The sequence below is a fragment of the Seriola lalandi genome, unplaced genomic scaffold (assembly GCF_002814215.2).
Source record: "Seriola lalandi dorsalis isolate HSWRI2012SDOR001 ecotype SW California unplaced genomic scaffold, Sedor1 jcf7180002054663, whole genome shotgun sequence".
Classification (NCBI taxonomy): Eukaryota; Metazoa; Chordata; class Actinopteri; order Carangiformes; family Carangidae; genus Seriola; species Seriola lalandi.
This window is the reverse complement of record NW_019525216.1, coordinates 813,892-832,529: the sequence shown is the minus strand read 5'-3', so window position 1 is coordinate 832,529 and position 18,638 is coordinate 813,892. Positions and strand designations below refer to the sequence as shown.

General features: G+C 37.9%; 1 protein-coding gene across 15 annotated transcripts in view; it reads left to right on the top strand.

Moving 5' to 3' along the window:
- Positions 1 to 4,507, top strand: part of ptprda (protein tyrosine phosphatase receptor type Da) — a 354,362-nt gene extending 349,855 nt beyond the window's left edge. For all 15 annotated transcript variants that reach the window (XM_087177922.1, XM_087177921.1, XM_087177923.1 and 12 more), the window contains 3 exons: positions 33 to 187; positions 471 to 606; positions 1,153 to 4,507. In XM_087177922.1, the coding sequence (XP_087034048.1) occupies positions 33 to 187; positions 471 to 606; positions 1,153 to 1,221 (360 nt within the window). In that variant the 3' untranslated portion in view covers positions 1,222 to 4,507. The remainder of the gene's footprint in view (positions 1 to 32; positions 188 to 470; positions 607 to 1,152) is intronic.
- The last annotated feature ends 14,131 nt before the right edge of the window (positions 4,508 to 18,638 follow it).

Genomic DNA, 18,638 nt, shown 5'->3' with positions numbered 1-18,638 from the left:
TTCTTTCTATTTTTCCCATCCTGTTTTTCCAGGATGGACAGTCACGGACAGTAAGGCAGTTTCAGTTCACAGACTGGCCTGAACAAGGAGTGCCAAAATCAGGAGAGGGCTTCATCGATTTCATTGGCCAAGTACATAAAACAAAAGAGCAGTTTGGCCAAGATGGGCCTATCTCAGTCCATTGTAGGTAAGTGACCAACTGGTATAACTCTGTTAATTATATCAGTTACATTCTGCAGCAAATTAAACTAAATGCATATATCTCTTGAGCTGCAAATGTTTTAAAAAAAAAAAAAAAAAAAAAAAGACTATTTTCCATCAACAGCAAAGGAAAAACAGAAATCATGTACACATACATCAAATTAGCATACTGGTAGACTGTTTTGATTTAGAGAAAACAATTTTTATAATTATCTAATTTCTATGGCCTCAACATTGACATTGCTGCCCTGTTGATCTCTCTTGCACAGCGCGGGTGTTGGTAGAACTGGAGTTTTCATCACCCTCAGCATCGTCTTGGAACGAATGAGATACGAGGGGGTAGTAGACATCTTTCAGACAGTGAAAATGTTACGGACACAGAGACCAGCTATGGTGCAGACAGAGGTGAGACATTTTTTCCACTGCACTGCACTTGCAAAGAAAACCTAACTCGCAAACTGTACTGAGGTAGTAATGAAGCTACTTTAGGTTTTGTGACACTACAGACTACACATGGATTCAGTTACTATGATATTAATTTTGATGGTGTACTCCATTTGCCTGAAAGGTCTGGTGAGATTCCAAGTTTCCTCTTGAGCCAAACAGATTAACTAAAGCAGGTCTCTGTTAAAGACTATGATTTATTTAGTAGCTAAGCCAATCTAGAGTAGTTTTATCTTCTCTCATCTGCAATTTCATCTCACCATTCCAGAAAGACTGGCCAATGTGTTCTCACACACCTCTGAAACTGCACTTCTGTCGAAAATGTTTCAGTTCTAATAGTTAGTTAGTTTTAATATTAATGACAGCTCACACATTTCATGTGGCTCTTGTATATACACTGGTAACAGTTGTGATTGAAGCGCAACGGACCAAAAAGTGATACAGAAGATTCAGTATCAAGATGCTACACAGGCAGTCCATCTAAAGACTTCTCTTCTTTGTTTCCAGGATCAATACCAGTTCTGCTACAGAGCTGGCTTGGAGTACCTGGGAAGCTTTGATCACTATGCAACGTAAAAGACCCAGTATTGGAAGAAAAAAGCAGAGGGCCCTTTGGAAAGAAAACCCAGTGAGCCTCTCTTCTGAGCCATAAATTCCTGCTTGAGAAAGTACTCCTTAACTCCTTGCTAACAACTCATTAAGTGTTGGATGTGAGACATGTCAAAAAATGAAAAAGATGATTCCTGGAGGACCAAGTATTTCCCAACCCCAAGAAAACCTCGCCTTGAGACAAAGTGAGGGAATCCTGACTGTTGAGGCATCGTATGGAATTACCTTTCTCTTTTGCTTCAAGGATTCATTTTGGGGCTCATATAACTGAATGAAACCAACACAACAAAAAAGTAAAATGAACAATAATGACATCGTCAGAAATGCATCAGTGATTATGAACCATTACGAGAGGCATTGGAGGCACACAGAATTGCGGGGAAAAAAAACTTGATGCACATTGTAAAGAGAAAAAAAATCTGTTTCACAATCAAGTACACACAGACAACCCATCGAAAAAGAAGACAATGCTTGGTCCACAACAGCAGGACAGACTTAAAGTAATAATGAATAAATACCCCTTTTCCTGTCACAATGTTCATCATCTAAATTTTGGGAGAAGGTAAAGTTAGAATGATCTATGAAATAAATAAAAATTATTGATTTAGTTTTTTAGTACTTTATTATACAGCTGATGTGCTTTTTTTGAACTGTGTGAATTTCCTTTTTTTACACAAATTTATCACTTGGAAAAAAGTGATAAAATGTATTTACGTAAATGTTAATTTTTTTTAAAGCTGTAGAACTGTTCTGACGTATGTGCTGTTTTGCAGAGAATCTCTTTGCTTTTTTTTTTAATTATTTTGTTTATTTGTTATTTCCCCTCATTTTGTTGCACTTAGTGCACAGAACGGAATTCACACTACCAAAATCTAACTTTGTCCAAGAGTTATTTTTTGGTCTTGATTTTTCTGTTTGTTTTTGTCCATGATCACATACATGGTAACTTAATTACTCCCATAAGATAAACTGGGGCTTTGTGGAATCAACAGGGATGAGCAAAGTATGAAGTTGCTGCTACCGATTATCTTAGTTCTTCCATGTTAGAATGATGATAAGAGAGAACCTGATGAATTGGATAAGTTATATAGATATATGAATATATGGTACAGATTGTCAAATATATGTAAAATATATATTAAACCATAAACATTCTAAATATATTGATAAAGTACATAATTTATGAGTAAAAAGTATATAAAATATGGAATGTCTATGAAAGCTTCCAAATTGAGAGTTGTGTGCTATGGGGGAAATGAAGATATTTTTCACTGGAATGCACATCAGTAGGACAAAATTGTATTCTGATTCAGTGCATCTTTTCTTGTGCAATAAATATGTGTGTTTTTAGATAGGGTTTTATGTGGATATGTTATTCACTCATGACATTGCTGTTCCCCCCGCAAGTTACGTGTGGGAGTGGGAATGTCAGATGCCAGTCAAAGCATCACTGGTGCATTTTTTTCAAACTCTCATACGGTCTGTAATTAGAGGCAGAGGGGTCACACAGCCGCACTCACCGCTCGCGCCACACAATAGGGCAAGGTACAAAGACATCACTTTCTTGTGGTTCTTTAAAGCATTCGATGGTAATGGCATTTTTCTTTTCCTTTTGCATTTAGAGTGCCTTATATTTATGCCTGTTTTTATAATGTTTCATTTAACATATAAATGTATCCTTATAGTAATCTAGGCATTTAGTGTAAATGTAATTGTAATTGTATAGTTTATTTACCTTTAGTATTCATTTGTCACATGATGAGATTATATATGCAAATAAGAACATTTCAAAGCTCATATTTTTCATTTTCAGTGGCCTTATTGTGGCTGAGTGAATTAGAATAAAATACTTTATATATCACTGACCTCTACAGAAAACAGTCAAGAATACACAATAGCTACAATGCATATTATTTAAAATGTTCTAACATGCAGCTGGGGATGAGATAACAGAATATTGGTCTCAGAACTAAAGCGGATGAGGTAAAAGTCCATATAGTACATGTGTCAAGGCCCAACATAAAGTTAATGAGCTTTTAACCTATTGTGACTATGATCAGATTTTACGACAGTAAAGTACAGCGTATTCAGATCTTAAAATGCTTTGTCAATCTACGGTAAAAACTGATTTGGTCAAAAAGAATGCCTAATGCACAGGTCATCACCGAAGGGTTTCTTCTTCATGCCTTAGGTTTGAATTATCAACTTCATGTGTGTCACTACCGAGAGCATATATAGAGAAATATAAACTCCAAACAAAATATTGGTTCTGTTATCCTGACAATCCAGTGTGCCATGTCTTTTTTATGACATAACAGTTAGACACTAAGGGTTTAGTTTGGTTATGTTTCAGTCTTTATGTTGAGCAGCATCGTTAACTTCTCTGTACCCTCTTTGATGGCTTTGTGGATGTGCATTCCAGGTGCTTTCTTTCCCTTGTTAACTCAAGCAGCTATGTGTTTTATTTTTGTCCACTGCTTAACGGATTACTTTTGTCATAATTTTGAGATATAAGTGCTATTATTTAACCTCATGGTGGCTAATGTTACATTATGTTCAAGTCTCGGAACATGTTTATTTTCTCATCTCAGTTTTTCCTCTTTTTTTTTTGTTTTTATTGATTTTTCGTATGCATGGTGAAACATTGCAGAATGGCCAAAGCTGGCCTGGTAGGAAGATTTGCACTTTCTCTATCTTTGTACTATGCACTGCCCTATTGATTCTAAACCCAATAATATATTACTTGAACCCATCTATAAAAAAATCTCCTTAAACGTTCACTTTGTGTGTATGTAAATAACACAAAAAAAGGTATCAACTCTTGAAAAAGACAAAAAAAAGTTTGTGGCGAAAAAGAGCATCCATTCTGATGCCATGGTTACTCCAGCAGATGACTTCAGAAAAATCTGTCCCACAACCATCTGTTCTTGTGGCTTTGCCATTCAAGCTTGGAGTGTCATTAACAGAAATAAACGTTGTGTTCTCTGCTCTCTCTATCTATCTCTCGTTTGGATGCATAGACTGAAAAATTAAATAATGAAATTGTAAAAAAAATGGCTTGTTAAAAAGATCATACAATTACCTCTGATTAGTTGTAAGCGTAAAATGTTTCTTTTTCTGAATGAAAGGAGTGCTTTTTATTTTCTTACTTAGGTTACCATTGGTGGCGAAAGAAGTCTGTATGAAAATCAGTTCTTTGCTGACACAAGTTCCATTTGTTATAAATGAATTCTATTAAAAAATGTCAGTGTTATGCATCGGCGTTTCACTTGTTTCCCTCCACCTCACTTTGACTCGAAAAGACTGATGAAGCTATTTTACCCCCTACTGGTCTGGGGCCAACATATTATCCACAGTTCTCTCATGAAAGGGGAAATTGAGCCTCACCACATTTGAATAGATTTCCATCGCTCTGGTTTTTCTGTCACTGATGTCAGCCACAATGAATCATCAGGGGAACCTTTGACAGATGAAGTGCAATGTTTTCAAAGCTGCCTTGTTTTTTAACACAGATTTTGTTCACCCTAGTGACAAAGTCATGTGGTGCTGTGACTCAGAATTAAAACCACAGTTCAATCGTAATAAGTGCAGTTACACAGTTTTACAGTTTCTTGCTGTTTGTTTCTGCCTCTCATCTACTGTTTATGTATTCACTATATAAAAGTATAAGATGTGTAAAACCATTGACCACAAGTGAGGTCACAACCATGAATCATATTAAATGTGTTTAATATTATGATTGAATGTATAGACTAGACATGTACTGGTTTGGATAAAAACTATTGGGGGAGATGCATCTTCTCTGGTAATGTATATCATTATCATTGGTAAATGAAATATGTACCAATATAAAGTCATACACATTTATACACACATATATACACACATATATACACACACACACACACACACACACAGTATGCATACAAATTAAAAATATAAAGAGCCAGTACCATCTCCACAAATGTATTTATGCAAAATAATGCTTCTATTTAAAGCAGTACAGCTCACTACAAAACATGTGCTTTACATATGTAGTTGTTGCTTAAGGCATATTTTTAAGCTTTTTTTCTTTCATTTCACATGTATACAGTAACTACAGTGAATGCTGCCAAAACACAGGTGACCCACATAACTGCTCAGACACTGAGGTGCTGCTGTTGGGCTGCTAATATGCTGCTTATTAAACTACACAACTTGTGTAGGACATATAACACTCAAGTAACAAAATGAGTAACTGCTGCTCGGAATAAATTGGGATTTACACTGTCTATATTACTGGCAACAACTGTGCCTCTATCCTGGACGCATTGTCACACGGTGAGGACAATTGGTTATCATGACAGCATCATCACAAAGATATAACTGTTAGTATTACCATATGAAACATAAATATTTATAACAAGAAAATCTATCTGCACATTTGCTTTGTGACTAAAAAAGACTCCTGCTTTCTGCTGTTTTTCCAAAATATACATGTAAGAAGTCAGGCCATTGCAATTCAATATAGCTAGGACTTTGTACTTTCAATTATTAATTTTTACATTGTCTATGATAATATACTTATTGTCATTCTTTTTCAGAGGTTACTGAAAAAGAACACATAATCTATTCTTAATCTGGCTACATGTTACTCTAACTAAAAACAACAACAGCCTAAAATTCCATATTCAAAGTACAATAAAGTGCCTGAAGTGAGAGAACTGCATGAACAAAAAATGATTTATTTAAAAACAATATTAAGCTGCATGACAGCTGGGGAACACTTTGGAAGTCAATAACTGCTTGCCTAGAGAAGTTATTCAGAATTCAGAAAACTATCCATGCAGTCAATTAGAAAACATCATCCCTCATGACAACAAATGACAGATGTTGTCAGGTATGACACCGAGCTTGAGAAACATTATTCCTACCATGGAAAGTTTTGATGTATAACAAGCTTTGCAAAATGTTAGTCCACAATAGCAGATCACAGTTGTGATGAAATGTAATAAACATCAAGTACCTGTCTTAGACATAAACTGCTGTTGTGGATTGTTGGAAATTATGTGTCAAAAACAATGACATACTACAACAACTACAGAGATGATGTGCAGTGAGGATGTGATCTGTTGTATGCTGGCTGATATTTGTTTTCCTAAAATTAAACCTCAAACTGAACATGCAACTTAATTCAAGTATTGTATCTGCCAAAGCAAGCAATTTGAGTGTCCCTTAAAGGAAATGTTCATGAAGCGCCTTACATAATGTATGTAGTATACTGATATTTGACACTTCTTGTTTTTTGTTTCAAGATACATGCATGTTATCTGCATTTACTCTCACTCCCTGATATCATGTGTTCATGGCATGACTGCCCAAGAAGAAAATACCAAGAAAGACGAAGAGACAGCAGACAACAAAATGTAAGCAGGTTATAGACAGACTCCACTGAATACTAGAGTATAATATTACTGTGTTTACACAATTGCATATGACACGTAGGAAAACGTTCACAGATTACTGCGTGGCAAGAGCACTTATTGCTTCATCTTGGATCTGACAAGCTGATGAAAATTGGCCACAATGAATTTAGAAATTCCTTGAGCAATCATGCCGGTGCAGATGTTTGCTTCAGACCAGACAAGAATACAACAAAATAAGCAACTCCTACTGTCATCAGGTTTTATTTTTCACCGAAGACTGCACTTCAGATGTGCGGAGCAGATGTTCTGTCTTCGTCTCTCAGCAGTTTTTGCAGAATTATGAAACCAACCAGCCAGTCACAACACTGCGCACAAGCCATTTCTCATTTATCCCTTTTCCCCCCTTAAACAACGACAGCTTGCTCTGCTCCCCTAATGCTTTATTTTCCACATTCTAAATTTGATGAAACATGTCCAAATGAGAGCTGGGGAGCAGAGCGGCTCTGTTGTCAACAATGGTGAGTGGGATTCAAGAATGAGACATTTCTTTTTATTCTTTCAGCACTGAGAGAAGAAAACCTTCTCCCAATTTTCTTGAACAGCAAAAATAATTACATAACTGCTTATTCAAAGAAATCAATTATGCTGACAGGTGACTTTGATCAAGAATCTGACACTCACAGCATCCACCACCTAACTGCTTTTTTGTTGCCCTGTTCTTACGTTGATAAACAATCACCTCTCACTTCACCAACTCGTGGATCAGGTTATGACCAATTTTCGATAAAGTTTTAAATCATGAATCATGTTCTGCGTGTATCTATCTTCATACTGACATTGCTGTGGATAGCTGAATAATAATAAAATAATAGATAATGCTTCATTATATGAGGTGCCCTTGAGGTGATGTTTTTTTTCTTTTGCTTTACCATCAGCATTACATCATTAAAAAATAATTCTTTCGAATCTGAATTGATTCTGAAGATAAGATTTTTTTCTTTCACCCCCTCATTTGTATTCATGGATCGCTATTATGTCTTATCTCATTCATAACTTCATAAGATTTTGCATCAAACACATTTGCACTTCCAACAAATGTAAAATGTTGTGCTATTTACAGTCCTTTGATGCAACATATTTTGAATTTGTAAGATAACAGGAGAGGGCCTTGTTTCTTATTTGAAGCTCTTTCTACAGCATTTAAAAAACAGCTCCTTCCACACCTCGAAAATAAATAAATAGAATGATCACAGTGATATCGAGGACCACAGCTTCCTTCAGTGGCCTGTAATTTGGACTGAAATTCAAATGCTTGCCTCACAATAACATTTTCAGGTGCAGTGGAAAAAAATACCAATGTCAATTGCTGGGTGAACTAAAGCCAAATTAGTTTCGTCATGAATATATACCATATTGTAGCAGTTTAGAGTTTACAATGTCAAGTGCAAAAATCTTAGCAGTGATTTCATATTCTTGTTAAGGGCAGAGCTCACACCCTTGTCACCAATTCACAGTCACAGCTGGCTGCCAGCAAAGCTAATATTAAACTTGAGAGCTAAGCAGCTGAGTAAACATACATTGCACTTCCCGGATTCTTGGCTTGACTGGACTGAAGGCACAATGCAGAACAAGTGGAGTGACTGTGTGCTGCAAATTTAATGGACAGCTATGGGTCTGCGAGCAAGCACAACCCAGGGGCCTTATACCGGCAGAACGGTGGAGGCTGTTGTGCAGCAGAAAGACAGGCACCATGCCCTGCAGCAGGATGATGATGATGATCCATATGGGAATCCTCAATCCAGCGAGCCCCCAGTTCAATGATGACAAACCCAGATAAGAGCTGACACTGCTGCCAACGCTACATTGACTTTGTCTGCACATCGCATTAGAGCTACTTCAGAAACAAAGGGAAGGTTTGACCTTAAGTTACCACCGCAACAGCAAAGGAAAGGAAAGGAGGACAAACACATAAGGCTGTTAAAAGAATGCCTTTATCAGTGTGTTTTCGTTTGTCTCTGAAGTGGCCATTATTACTAGCTAACTTAAGAGAGAGGGTTTCTTCAAGTGAGTGACCAAGTAAAACAAGGTGGAGAGAAAATAGGGAGATAATAATTGATGGAAATGGAGAGGGATAGAACAGAGACGACTTCAGAAAAGGTTGACTGGAGAAACGACAAGAGATAGTGAGAGAGGGCTAGAGACGGATCCAGCATGAGCCAACAGTTGCCGCAGTGTAAAAACCTCTGAAGGTTAATTTCTCCAGCTCAGCATCTTGCCAATATCCCTGTGATCAGAACCTCTGTAGGCCGACCATCTGCTTCCCCTTCTCTCTCTGCCTCTGCACTCTTCATTCCTGTTTGGCTTCATCTGGGAGTGGACATGCATCAGGGCACTTTTAGGAACTAATCTCTGAATGTGGTGTGTGTGTATGTGTGTATGTGTGTGTGTGTGTGTGGGGGGGGGGGGGGGGGCATTCAATCTTGTAACTAAAACTCTTAAGTTTCTAGTTAGACAATGAGATGATAATTAAGTTGGCTGTTGAGAATGCATACATGCATTTGAGCAACAACATGAACATCTACAAAAACATTCCTATATACATCTCCCCTGTGAGAGCAGCAAAACATTTACCAACATTACCTCTACAGCTGCAACTGATGTTTATTTCGATTCATGATCAGTTGTATGTCATGTAAGCAAAGAGTAAAAAAATGCACTTGCAACAAGCTAGACACAAATGTCTTGTTTCAAAAGATTTTCAAAAGATATTTAGTTCACTATTAGAAGACTAAGAAAACCAGGAAATAAAAATCACATTCTTTAAGTTAGAACCAGGGAATTGCCATTCTGCCATTTGCCATTTTTGTATTAAAACTTAAGTAAGTTCAAAGTTCTTAAATAATGATGAGCTATTTATTATTTTCCAATATGACCTAAAATAAAAAAAAATAAAAAATAGTGGTGTCCCCAGTGGCCTTTTACAGCTGATTGACAACAAAAGAGAAATACAAAATATATATGCTAGTTGAAGCCAATTGGAAGTTCACAGCACACATCAATTATCCTGTCAAGCTGGGAAAAAAAAACAGAACAGGAAATTTAATTTACGAGCTCCCCGACAGGTTTTTGTTGCAACCTAAAGCAATAATGCACCTTCAGTTTGGTGCTCAGCTGCAATCTTTTCATACACTGCCACTTCACCAAGGGGATAAGTACTAAGGGTATATATTTTGTGACCTCAGAGGACACAATGTCAATTATTCTGGGTATGGCTGTGTGGAAGACTTCATTCCCTAATCAAAATAAATGGCCAGGGCAGCAGAAAGTGAATGGAGCTAAGCCCCCAATATTCCTTCGAGACAGGAGGGGGGTTTGGGCCACAAACAAATCCATTACCACAAGGTAAATAGGACGCATCAGCACTCTTGGCCCATTTGAATGGTTCTAGCCCCGTGACCACCCCTGCACAGGATTCTTCCATTTTAGACCCAGGAGCTGATAGCAAGAGTTTCCTTTTTTTTTTTTTTTTTTGCACACCACCCTGCAGTCAATCTTACATAATACATTCTGATGATAAAACTCTTCCGCATATGGCAGCTCTGCTAACTGAAAGTGGCTGTGACTAACTCACTGTAATGGGAAAATTCAGCTTCCTGCATATAATGGGAAAAACGTGGAGGAAGTGTAAGTTCAAACTTTAATGCAACACTGTAGAGGAGTTGGAGGTGGTGGTGGGGGTGGGGGGTTGTAATTAAAAAGAGCTGTCATGAAATTAAATATTTCTTTAACCCCTTTTTTTTCTCTTCACCAGCTGGTAGTCATTTCACTGTCAGGGTGTATATAATTTCAGCTGAAAGTGAAGACAGTTCTGCTCAAAGGAACTATTTTTTTTCACAGCAAGAGTGCTTTTAGGGGGCTCCTCGTACACAGCGAGGCTTTCATATTGTCCATCTTTTTTTCCCAATGTCTTGTTCACAGTACTTTTGCTTTTGACATTGGATAAAACTTTATCAGGGATAATATGAAGCTGTCATGTTGTCCTGCAGAGTCTTGGAGTCAGGCAGTGATATGTTCAACCGCAGGAGCTACAAAAAAGGCACGTATAGTGATGTAATGAGGAATAATTCAGAATTGTTTGGTATGTTTTCCTGGGCCCCTGAGACTTGGATTCGCAACACAGTTCAGTTTAATGCTTCACCTCATGATCAAAACATGATGACATCAATACATTTGCTAATATTTTTCAAACTTTGCCAATTCATTAGCAATTCTGAGCACTCTGAATAGTGGACAAAATGTACTCAATTTAAAGTGCTGATTCAAGAGGACTACTGAGTCAACCTTTCATCGCTTGCAACTGCTATCACAGTGGTAATAGTTCTTTTGCCCTACACCAGAGAGGTTGTTAAAGCATATTCTCTATTGAAGGCCAAGGCTAAAAGTCGCCGGCCTTCAGCGCAGTCGGAGGCAGATTACATTTTCTGTGCGAGGCAGGGATTCCCACCTGAGGCTACTGAAGCAGAGAAATTGTTATCATTTAAAAAACATTTAGTGGTACCTTCATCTGCTAGCCTATGGTTTATGTGTGGGGCGATCAATGTATTGTGACACGAAAAGTGGTAAACCATTAAGTGCACGACAATGAGTGTGAGGATTCCTGCTGGACATTGTGATTGACACATGAAAAACTATGTTACGCTTTGTAAAATGAGAAACGATGGCAGATAGAGAATGGAATTACACTGAAAAAATGACGTGCTCCGCTACACCCTGGGAAAGCACTGTTTCTTGTTTTTTCTTTTCTTAGAAACCCTGAAGCCACAAACAAACTGACACTTCCAATCAAACTATCAATTCAGTTTAAAAATATTAAATATTACCTTGAAATAAGGTTTTCTTTTTTACCATGAAATACATTAAAATAGGCCTGAACAGATTCCTCAGAGAGGGAGTATAGCAGAAACCAGGAGATGGTTGACTGCTACTGCTCAGGGCCATACAAGAGCATTTAACTAGCAGAGATTAACTACTGTATTCCCACTGGTGGCCTAGATGTCCTAGTGTACCGCCTCAGGGAGGAGAGATACCAGAGAGGGAACGATGGAGGGAGTAAAATAAAGGGGACGTGGGGGCAGGGTGTCCATGTAGTGCTGACAGCTTTGGTCACTTGAGAGTATAGAGTGACAGGTGATACAAAACAAAAACAGTCTCCTAGCCTCCATCTTTTTAGCATTTTAGCAGCATTCTATGGTTGCGATTACTTTGTCATGTTTGCCATGGAGTTGTAACCAAATTATTAGTGAATACAACCTTGGTGGGTAATAACTGTGTTTCTCTGTTCTGTATAGTACGAGAAAACAAAATGGTGGAATATAGCGACTTCTCCTGAACTCTGTAACTTTACTTAAATCCTATTTTTAACACAAACATTCAAAATCATGGCATGGCATCGGTACACAATTTATTCCGTCCTCAAAACTGTCTCTCATTTTCCCACTGTCTTGACATGTTGCATGCCTTGACATGGCAGAAATCACCTTAAATCAGATGGACATATTTGTGGATCTTCCTCCAACTGCTGCTGATCCATCTGTGACATTTTCTCAGGCCATTGCTTGTTAGCATTCATAACATCACAGCCATACCCACTGGCAATCATGTTATAAATACTGTATGTTATGTATCACTCAAATCAGTCTCGGCAAATTCAGATGCCAAGTTGAGTCTATTACATCTGGGTTACAGTGCCATGCAATCAGCAGTCATCCAGTCAAATGACAAAAATATCCCTCCCCAACATGAAGCTCAGTGCTACTACTGCTCCGTGTTTCGGGAATACATTTTATCAGACGTCTTTGCAAGCAATTATGGACATGAACCATTAGTAAACTAATTTTATATTAAGGTTTTTCAACATGTGTGTTGTCCCTCTCAATACCACATAATTCACAAAGACAATTTCAATTGCAGTCAAGTGCAACTCCAGTTAAACCACATGCAAACACAAATCAACATTGTCATATACTGGCAGGGTAGTTGATCAAATTTTCAAGTTTGCCTGTCTTGCTAATTGGGACTATTTTGTTCTCACAGTCCTTTTTCAAGTGCCTTACCGCAACTGAAACAATTAAGACCCCCAACCAGGACAGTGGACGTCTCTGTAGGAACACCACAGAGTTGTTTATTATATCAACAGCTTGGACTGGAGGCTTCCAAAGGCTTCCTCCATGTCTTCTATGTGCCTGTGGGATATATGAATGCAGGAAACACACAGCAGGGCTACTTTGTCTTTTTTTGGCCTTCTTCAACCGCCCACCATTTTCTCTTCCTCCCTCCCCCTCTTTCTGCTTCCCTGCATCTCTCCTCTTGTGTTTCTGCCTGGAAGTGGAACCGATCGTTCTGGATTCTCTCCTCCATCACTGAAAAAGCTCCTCTACTTGTGATGCAGAGCGGGCAAAAAAGCACATGAACATGGCATGTCTCCAGCAACGTTGGTTCAGATAGGAGGGGAGTGCAGCATTTTGTATGCAGGCAGGATTAGCCTAATTGAAGTGTCAGCCTGAGAAAATTGTAGATGCATGCGGGTTAATGTCTGGGTACAGCAGAAGCTTCACTCATCGTAGTGATGATGAGGAATCTGGCTATCATTGCAGGCCTCGTTTGATTGTGTATGCATGTGTTTGTGAGTGTGTGTGTTTGCGTACCCCACCCCATGGTGATGCTGATTCTAAAAACCTACCATCTAGTTTTTTTATGACGCTGAGACAGCAAGGTGGAGGCTGTTGGCTACATAATTACTTTACATTGGGCCATCACATTAAGAATTCACAATTAAAAGCAGCAGTAGTCTCAATTCATTAAATTTATGTGCAAACTTGCAAACACACTGATGAACACACACGTTAGCCTTTTCTACACTCCACGTTAAGGCGGTGTGAGTTGAATTGTACAGCTCCCACATTCTTCGCTCTCTTCCTCCCTCTGTTTCTATCAGTGTAATTGTCACTGTAATTGAAATGTGTCAGTGTGACAGTTGTAACCGTGAATTAACGCTGAACCTGAGAGAGGGAAATAAAATGATGTGAGCTGCACTGAAGTTACACTGATACGGAAGCACAATTTCCCCCTTTTAAGTATACACAAGAGCTATTATTCTCTTGTCAAGGCATGGAACAAAAATGACTACCTTAAACAGGTCTCATTCACCATGTTTACAGCGTATCCAGCAGATGTTGAAGGCTTTAGTGCTTTCACAAGACTTTCACAAGGAAGGATCAGAGTTAGTTTTATCCTGGACAGCATGAAAGTACTTCCTCTATTTCTGAAGCAAATACCAATTCCCAATTTCACACTGCTCTTAGCTTTCAATTTCCCCGTTAAACAACAATATTCAGTCTAAAACTCAAAAGTGGCAACTATCTTTTTTGGTAAACTGCTTAGCCTTTTTTTCCCTTACTATCAGAGTCTTCCAACAATAGAGGTACAGTCCATTCAGAAAGCGTTCAGACCCCTTCAGTTTTTTTCACATTGCTATGTTGCAGGCTTATGCTAAATAACAAAATGTGAAAAAATGGAAAATTTCTGAATGTACTGTAAATTCCTATTAATTTACCAGGTTAGAACAGAGGGCTGGTAGAGCTGCTTTCAGTTCTAAATAAAAACCTATTTGGTTCAGTTCTATAAAAAACACTTCACTGTTTAAATAGCTGTGATAGCTTTTTGCTGTGTCATGCAATTTGATGGCATTCTTTGAAATTTTAAACAGAAAGAGCTCATTTTAAATAGCTCTCATCTGAAAATTGTTTACAAGGTGGAAATTTTAGCTAGTGACAGTGGATATCATGGGCTGATATATCTGCTGGTGGAAAATATCATCTGTGACAAATACCTTTCAGTCTGCCAACTTGATGGCTCTCTGTTTTGTGTGCTCTTTTGTCAGATTGTGTAATATTTACACTTAAGATGAGATAAAGTAAGATAGCTTACATGGCAGAGAAAGTCTCTGTGCATTTCTGCTGTGCAAAAAGTCAAATAAAATAGTTGAGTCCGTCATTTTCCTGTAGGTGGTTGGCATCTAGCTAGGTAGTTGATTGTAAAAGAGACAACATGGCACTTATCCAGAAGTAGTCAGAATCTTCTATATATTTACATAAAATGTGCACTTCAGAACCTTATGTTATCCATAAAGTAGAGCCAGGTACAATCTCTCAGTCCAAAACAAACCTATTAAACGAAAGTGGACAACACTAATAGGTTATTTTGCAGGTGTGCAGAGTGATAACAGTGATACATTTCTGTGGACCACTTGAATAGAGTTCTTGTGGCATGTCTATACATTCAATAAGGCGAGTGAATGACCATCACCAATAGCAGCAATTTAAGTGCCAAGACAAGATGGTGTGCGAAGCCATGTATGACACAATGACAGATGCAATTATCCTACACCTCAAGACTGGACCTATAATATACAGCTTTTCTCATATGATCTGTGCTTGTATAGATATGTATCCAGACTGTAAAACATATGTATGAAGAAAAATATATTGTCACAAACAGCAAAGTATATTAATTTGGGCAAAATACAAATAATTCTGTAATTACTCAGTCCAATTAACCAATATAACAGTGGTTACACAATCTATAGCTAAAGCATACAGTTTAAAGACATATTTACCATCAAGCAGCCTTCATTGCGTTGACAGTCAAACACATTTTGCAGCAGTTGTTTGATAACTACACAGCAAATAACCTCTCAAAAGAACCCTTCTTAGTTTATGTAAACCATAACTCAGATATGGATACAAATCCACTCAATATAGGGTTGGTTTCTCTTCATAAAGTCAATTAACTTAATGCGTATGAGATGGGATTGGTAGCTTTCCTCTTGTCCACTATGGGGTTACCCTGCTGGAAGACCACTTTGCAGTTATAATAATGCTGAGTCATTGGATCCTGAATATGAGGTCAGCCTTAAATGCTGCCATAGTGATACAGCACCAATAGTGATTTCACTGAGAAGGGCAGCTGTCAAGGTAAAGACCTCTGATGGTCCTTCTGCACCTCACACCAGCTCACCCAACTGTTATTGAAAATCCAACAAAAGCTGCAGAGGCTCATCAATATAACCCTGTGTTACAGTATGCTGTTGACGCAAGCATGGGGTGCTAAATGGCTATTTATCTCTTAAAGTAAAATATTGTTTTTTTCTATTATAACTACTATATTATTTTTTCTAACTTAAAATTAGAAACATTTCACTGCTGTCTTATAACATCAAAACATACACATGCTGCTGTTCTTTACCTGCCTGCATCCCAAAACAATCTCATACATAAAATATGTTTTTCATGAATATACAGAAGTGATATGGCTAGTTCATAATAAAGCTAATGAACCCCTCCCCTCTCAATAACGACATACTAAAAATCGAGCACCTCTAGCTCTGTCTGAAAGCATCAAGCCCACTTTGCAGTAGGTAAACACCTACATTACAGTTAATTTACACTGATGAGAATGAGTGGGCAAGTAACGGGTAAATACTCTGTACAACTGTAGCCAGTGTTTTACGAAGAGAGCCCTGGCTAAGAGTTGGCAGAGGCACGCGTGGGATGGATTACTGTCTTCTTGTTTATTGCGCTTTAATAGGATTTGATTTTATAGTTTTTTTTGGCAATTCCTCCTCCTCTGAACACGCCATCCGAGGGCTGAGAGATATATAATATGGATTAAGGAATGCTTTCTTTGAGAAAAATGTGTCCATTGCTTTGCTTCAGGAAGATAATATCCTGCCTTTAAAGTATTTATAAGTAGATGTATATTAAAGTTAAAAGTATATATATTTTTGAGCCAAAAAAGGAGAGAAAGTCTTCATGTTAACATGCAGAGCCAGATGAACAACACAAAGAACTATCAGATCATCTTGTAGGAACTGAATTATTGCCAACAATGAGAACTTGAAAGTGATGTCATGTCTTCTTAGCGCAACACTGTGAAGATTACGGTAGCAATTCCACCCAGATATTGGATTATGTTACTCCCAGAACAGATGAGCCAGTTAAATGTTTCCAGAAGTATGCAAAGAAGCAGCATAGAAGCTGTAGGAACAGTCAGACTTTGTAACACCATGATGTGAAACGTTTTGCTGAATACCCAATGACATCTGTCACATTCGGGAACCTATTTCATATTCAAAAATAAGCTCCTCTTCTACCTACATGGTGACTAAAGTAACCACTGGCATTTCGGATCATAAGATTCAGATCAAGTTTTGTTACATTTTAGACAACTGATGTGAAGGGCTAAAATAGATCTACATATCATAAATTCACAATTCACTGCTGAAATGTGTTATGTTTTTTAAACAACAGGGTTAATGACTGAGACAGAGCATTGCATTTACAGATCGGTTGACAGGAAGTGATAATGTCAATTCATACACTTTAACTTACATACTATGAGCAAAAAGCTTGAGGTTACAGACACAACAATCTCATTTATCTAGAACAACCAAGGAACTTAAAAGGGATGTTTGGATTATGTGCTTAAGCAAACACCAAAACTCCCTTAAGGAGAAACGTCGACAGTCTTTCTTTGCTGTGAGCCACGTGTTCAAATATAATGCCAATTATTTCAGTGGTGATGAGCACTTCAGTACTCCCACTCCCACTTAAATAAACATATTTCAAAATATTTTTCTCACAATTTAAAAATAAATATTTCAGATTGCTGGGACACAAACATTTGGCTTGCATTATTTTGAGTTATTTTGGATTTAAAATTGAACCTAAGTAATCAGTTTTGGGAATGAGATGTTGACTTTACCATCTGAATTGAAATGCTTTCACTCCTTAACTTGACAGTCATTTTATTGCAGCATTAAACCCGGAAGAGCCTCAAGTTGTTAACATGACAGAAAAAGAAGAAGAAAAAAAAAAGCCCAACATCTAGTGGCCCACTCCCATCAAAAGACAAGCAGGGACACGGGTACTGTGTCACGACAAACACTTTTTGTAGTGTGTTATAATATTAAATGTAAAAGCTCAAAGACCTCTGGGTGCCGATTAAGTTTGGACAAAGCACAGATATAATTGGCTTTGGGTGTCGTCCAAACTCTGTAAGCCTCCAAATGCAACCCATTAGAGATATATTTTCCCCCTTTTGGCCTTATTCTTTAATATAACGAGGCAGTGAGAGAGCTTCCTTTCGACTACAGACTTTCAAACTTTTGTCATATTTTTACCTTATCTGTATTAATTCCACCGACAGCCTGCAGATAAATTCAGAGCTGTCTCAGGGCCACAATGACAGCTCCCGGAAATCCTCTGTGGCAAAGAAACTTGTCTTTTTTTCCCCCCTCACTGTGGGATAGGGCTGAAAAACCCTTATGCACCTAAACCTGCTTTGTGTATGCAGATTTCTGAGCAAGATTTCAGAATTATATACATATGAAATTACATGACCAACAATTAAATCTCGCTAAACAGAGCTGACTATATAATGTAAATATTATTCCTGCAGTTACGAGCATGTGACTGCTTACGTCTTGTACATGAGCAAGGAATGGAGGTTAGTGGAGCAGAAACAGTGAGTGGGATTTAGAGAGAAAATAAATGATGGCTTCTTAGTTCATTTGCTACAGTGGCTCCCAGCTCCGGAGAAAGAAACCCATTCTCTATGTAACATGTCAAATCTTTACTCAGGAGTCATCACAATCCTTGTCTCATTCCTCCCGTCCCTCTCACTTTCAGAAACTTTTTAAAACATCTCGAAAACTTAAACAGGCTGGGCGTTTTTTGTTGAGGATTTTATTCTCTCATTTAAAAATGTCCCCTAATTAAAATTTAACCAAAGTACTTTGGCACCAACTCATGCAGTGTGTTGAGTAAAGTCACGGATAAACGTAACAAAGGATGGCTTATTTCACGTGTCATAATCATATAAAAGCTGATACACACACACACACACACATACCTGTCAGGT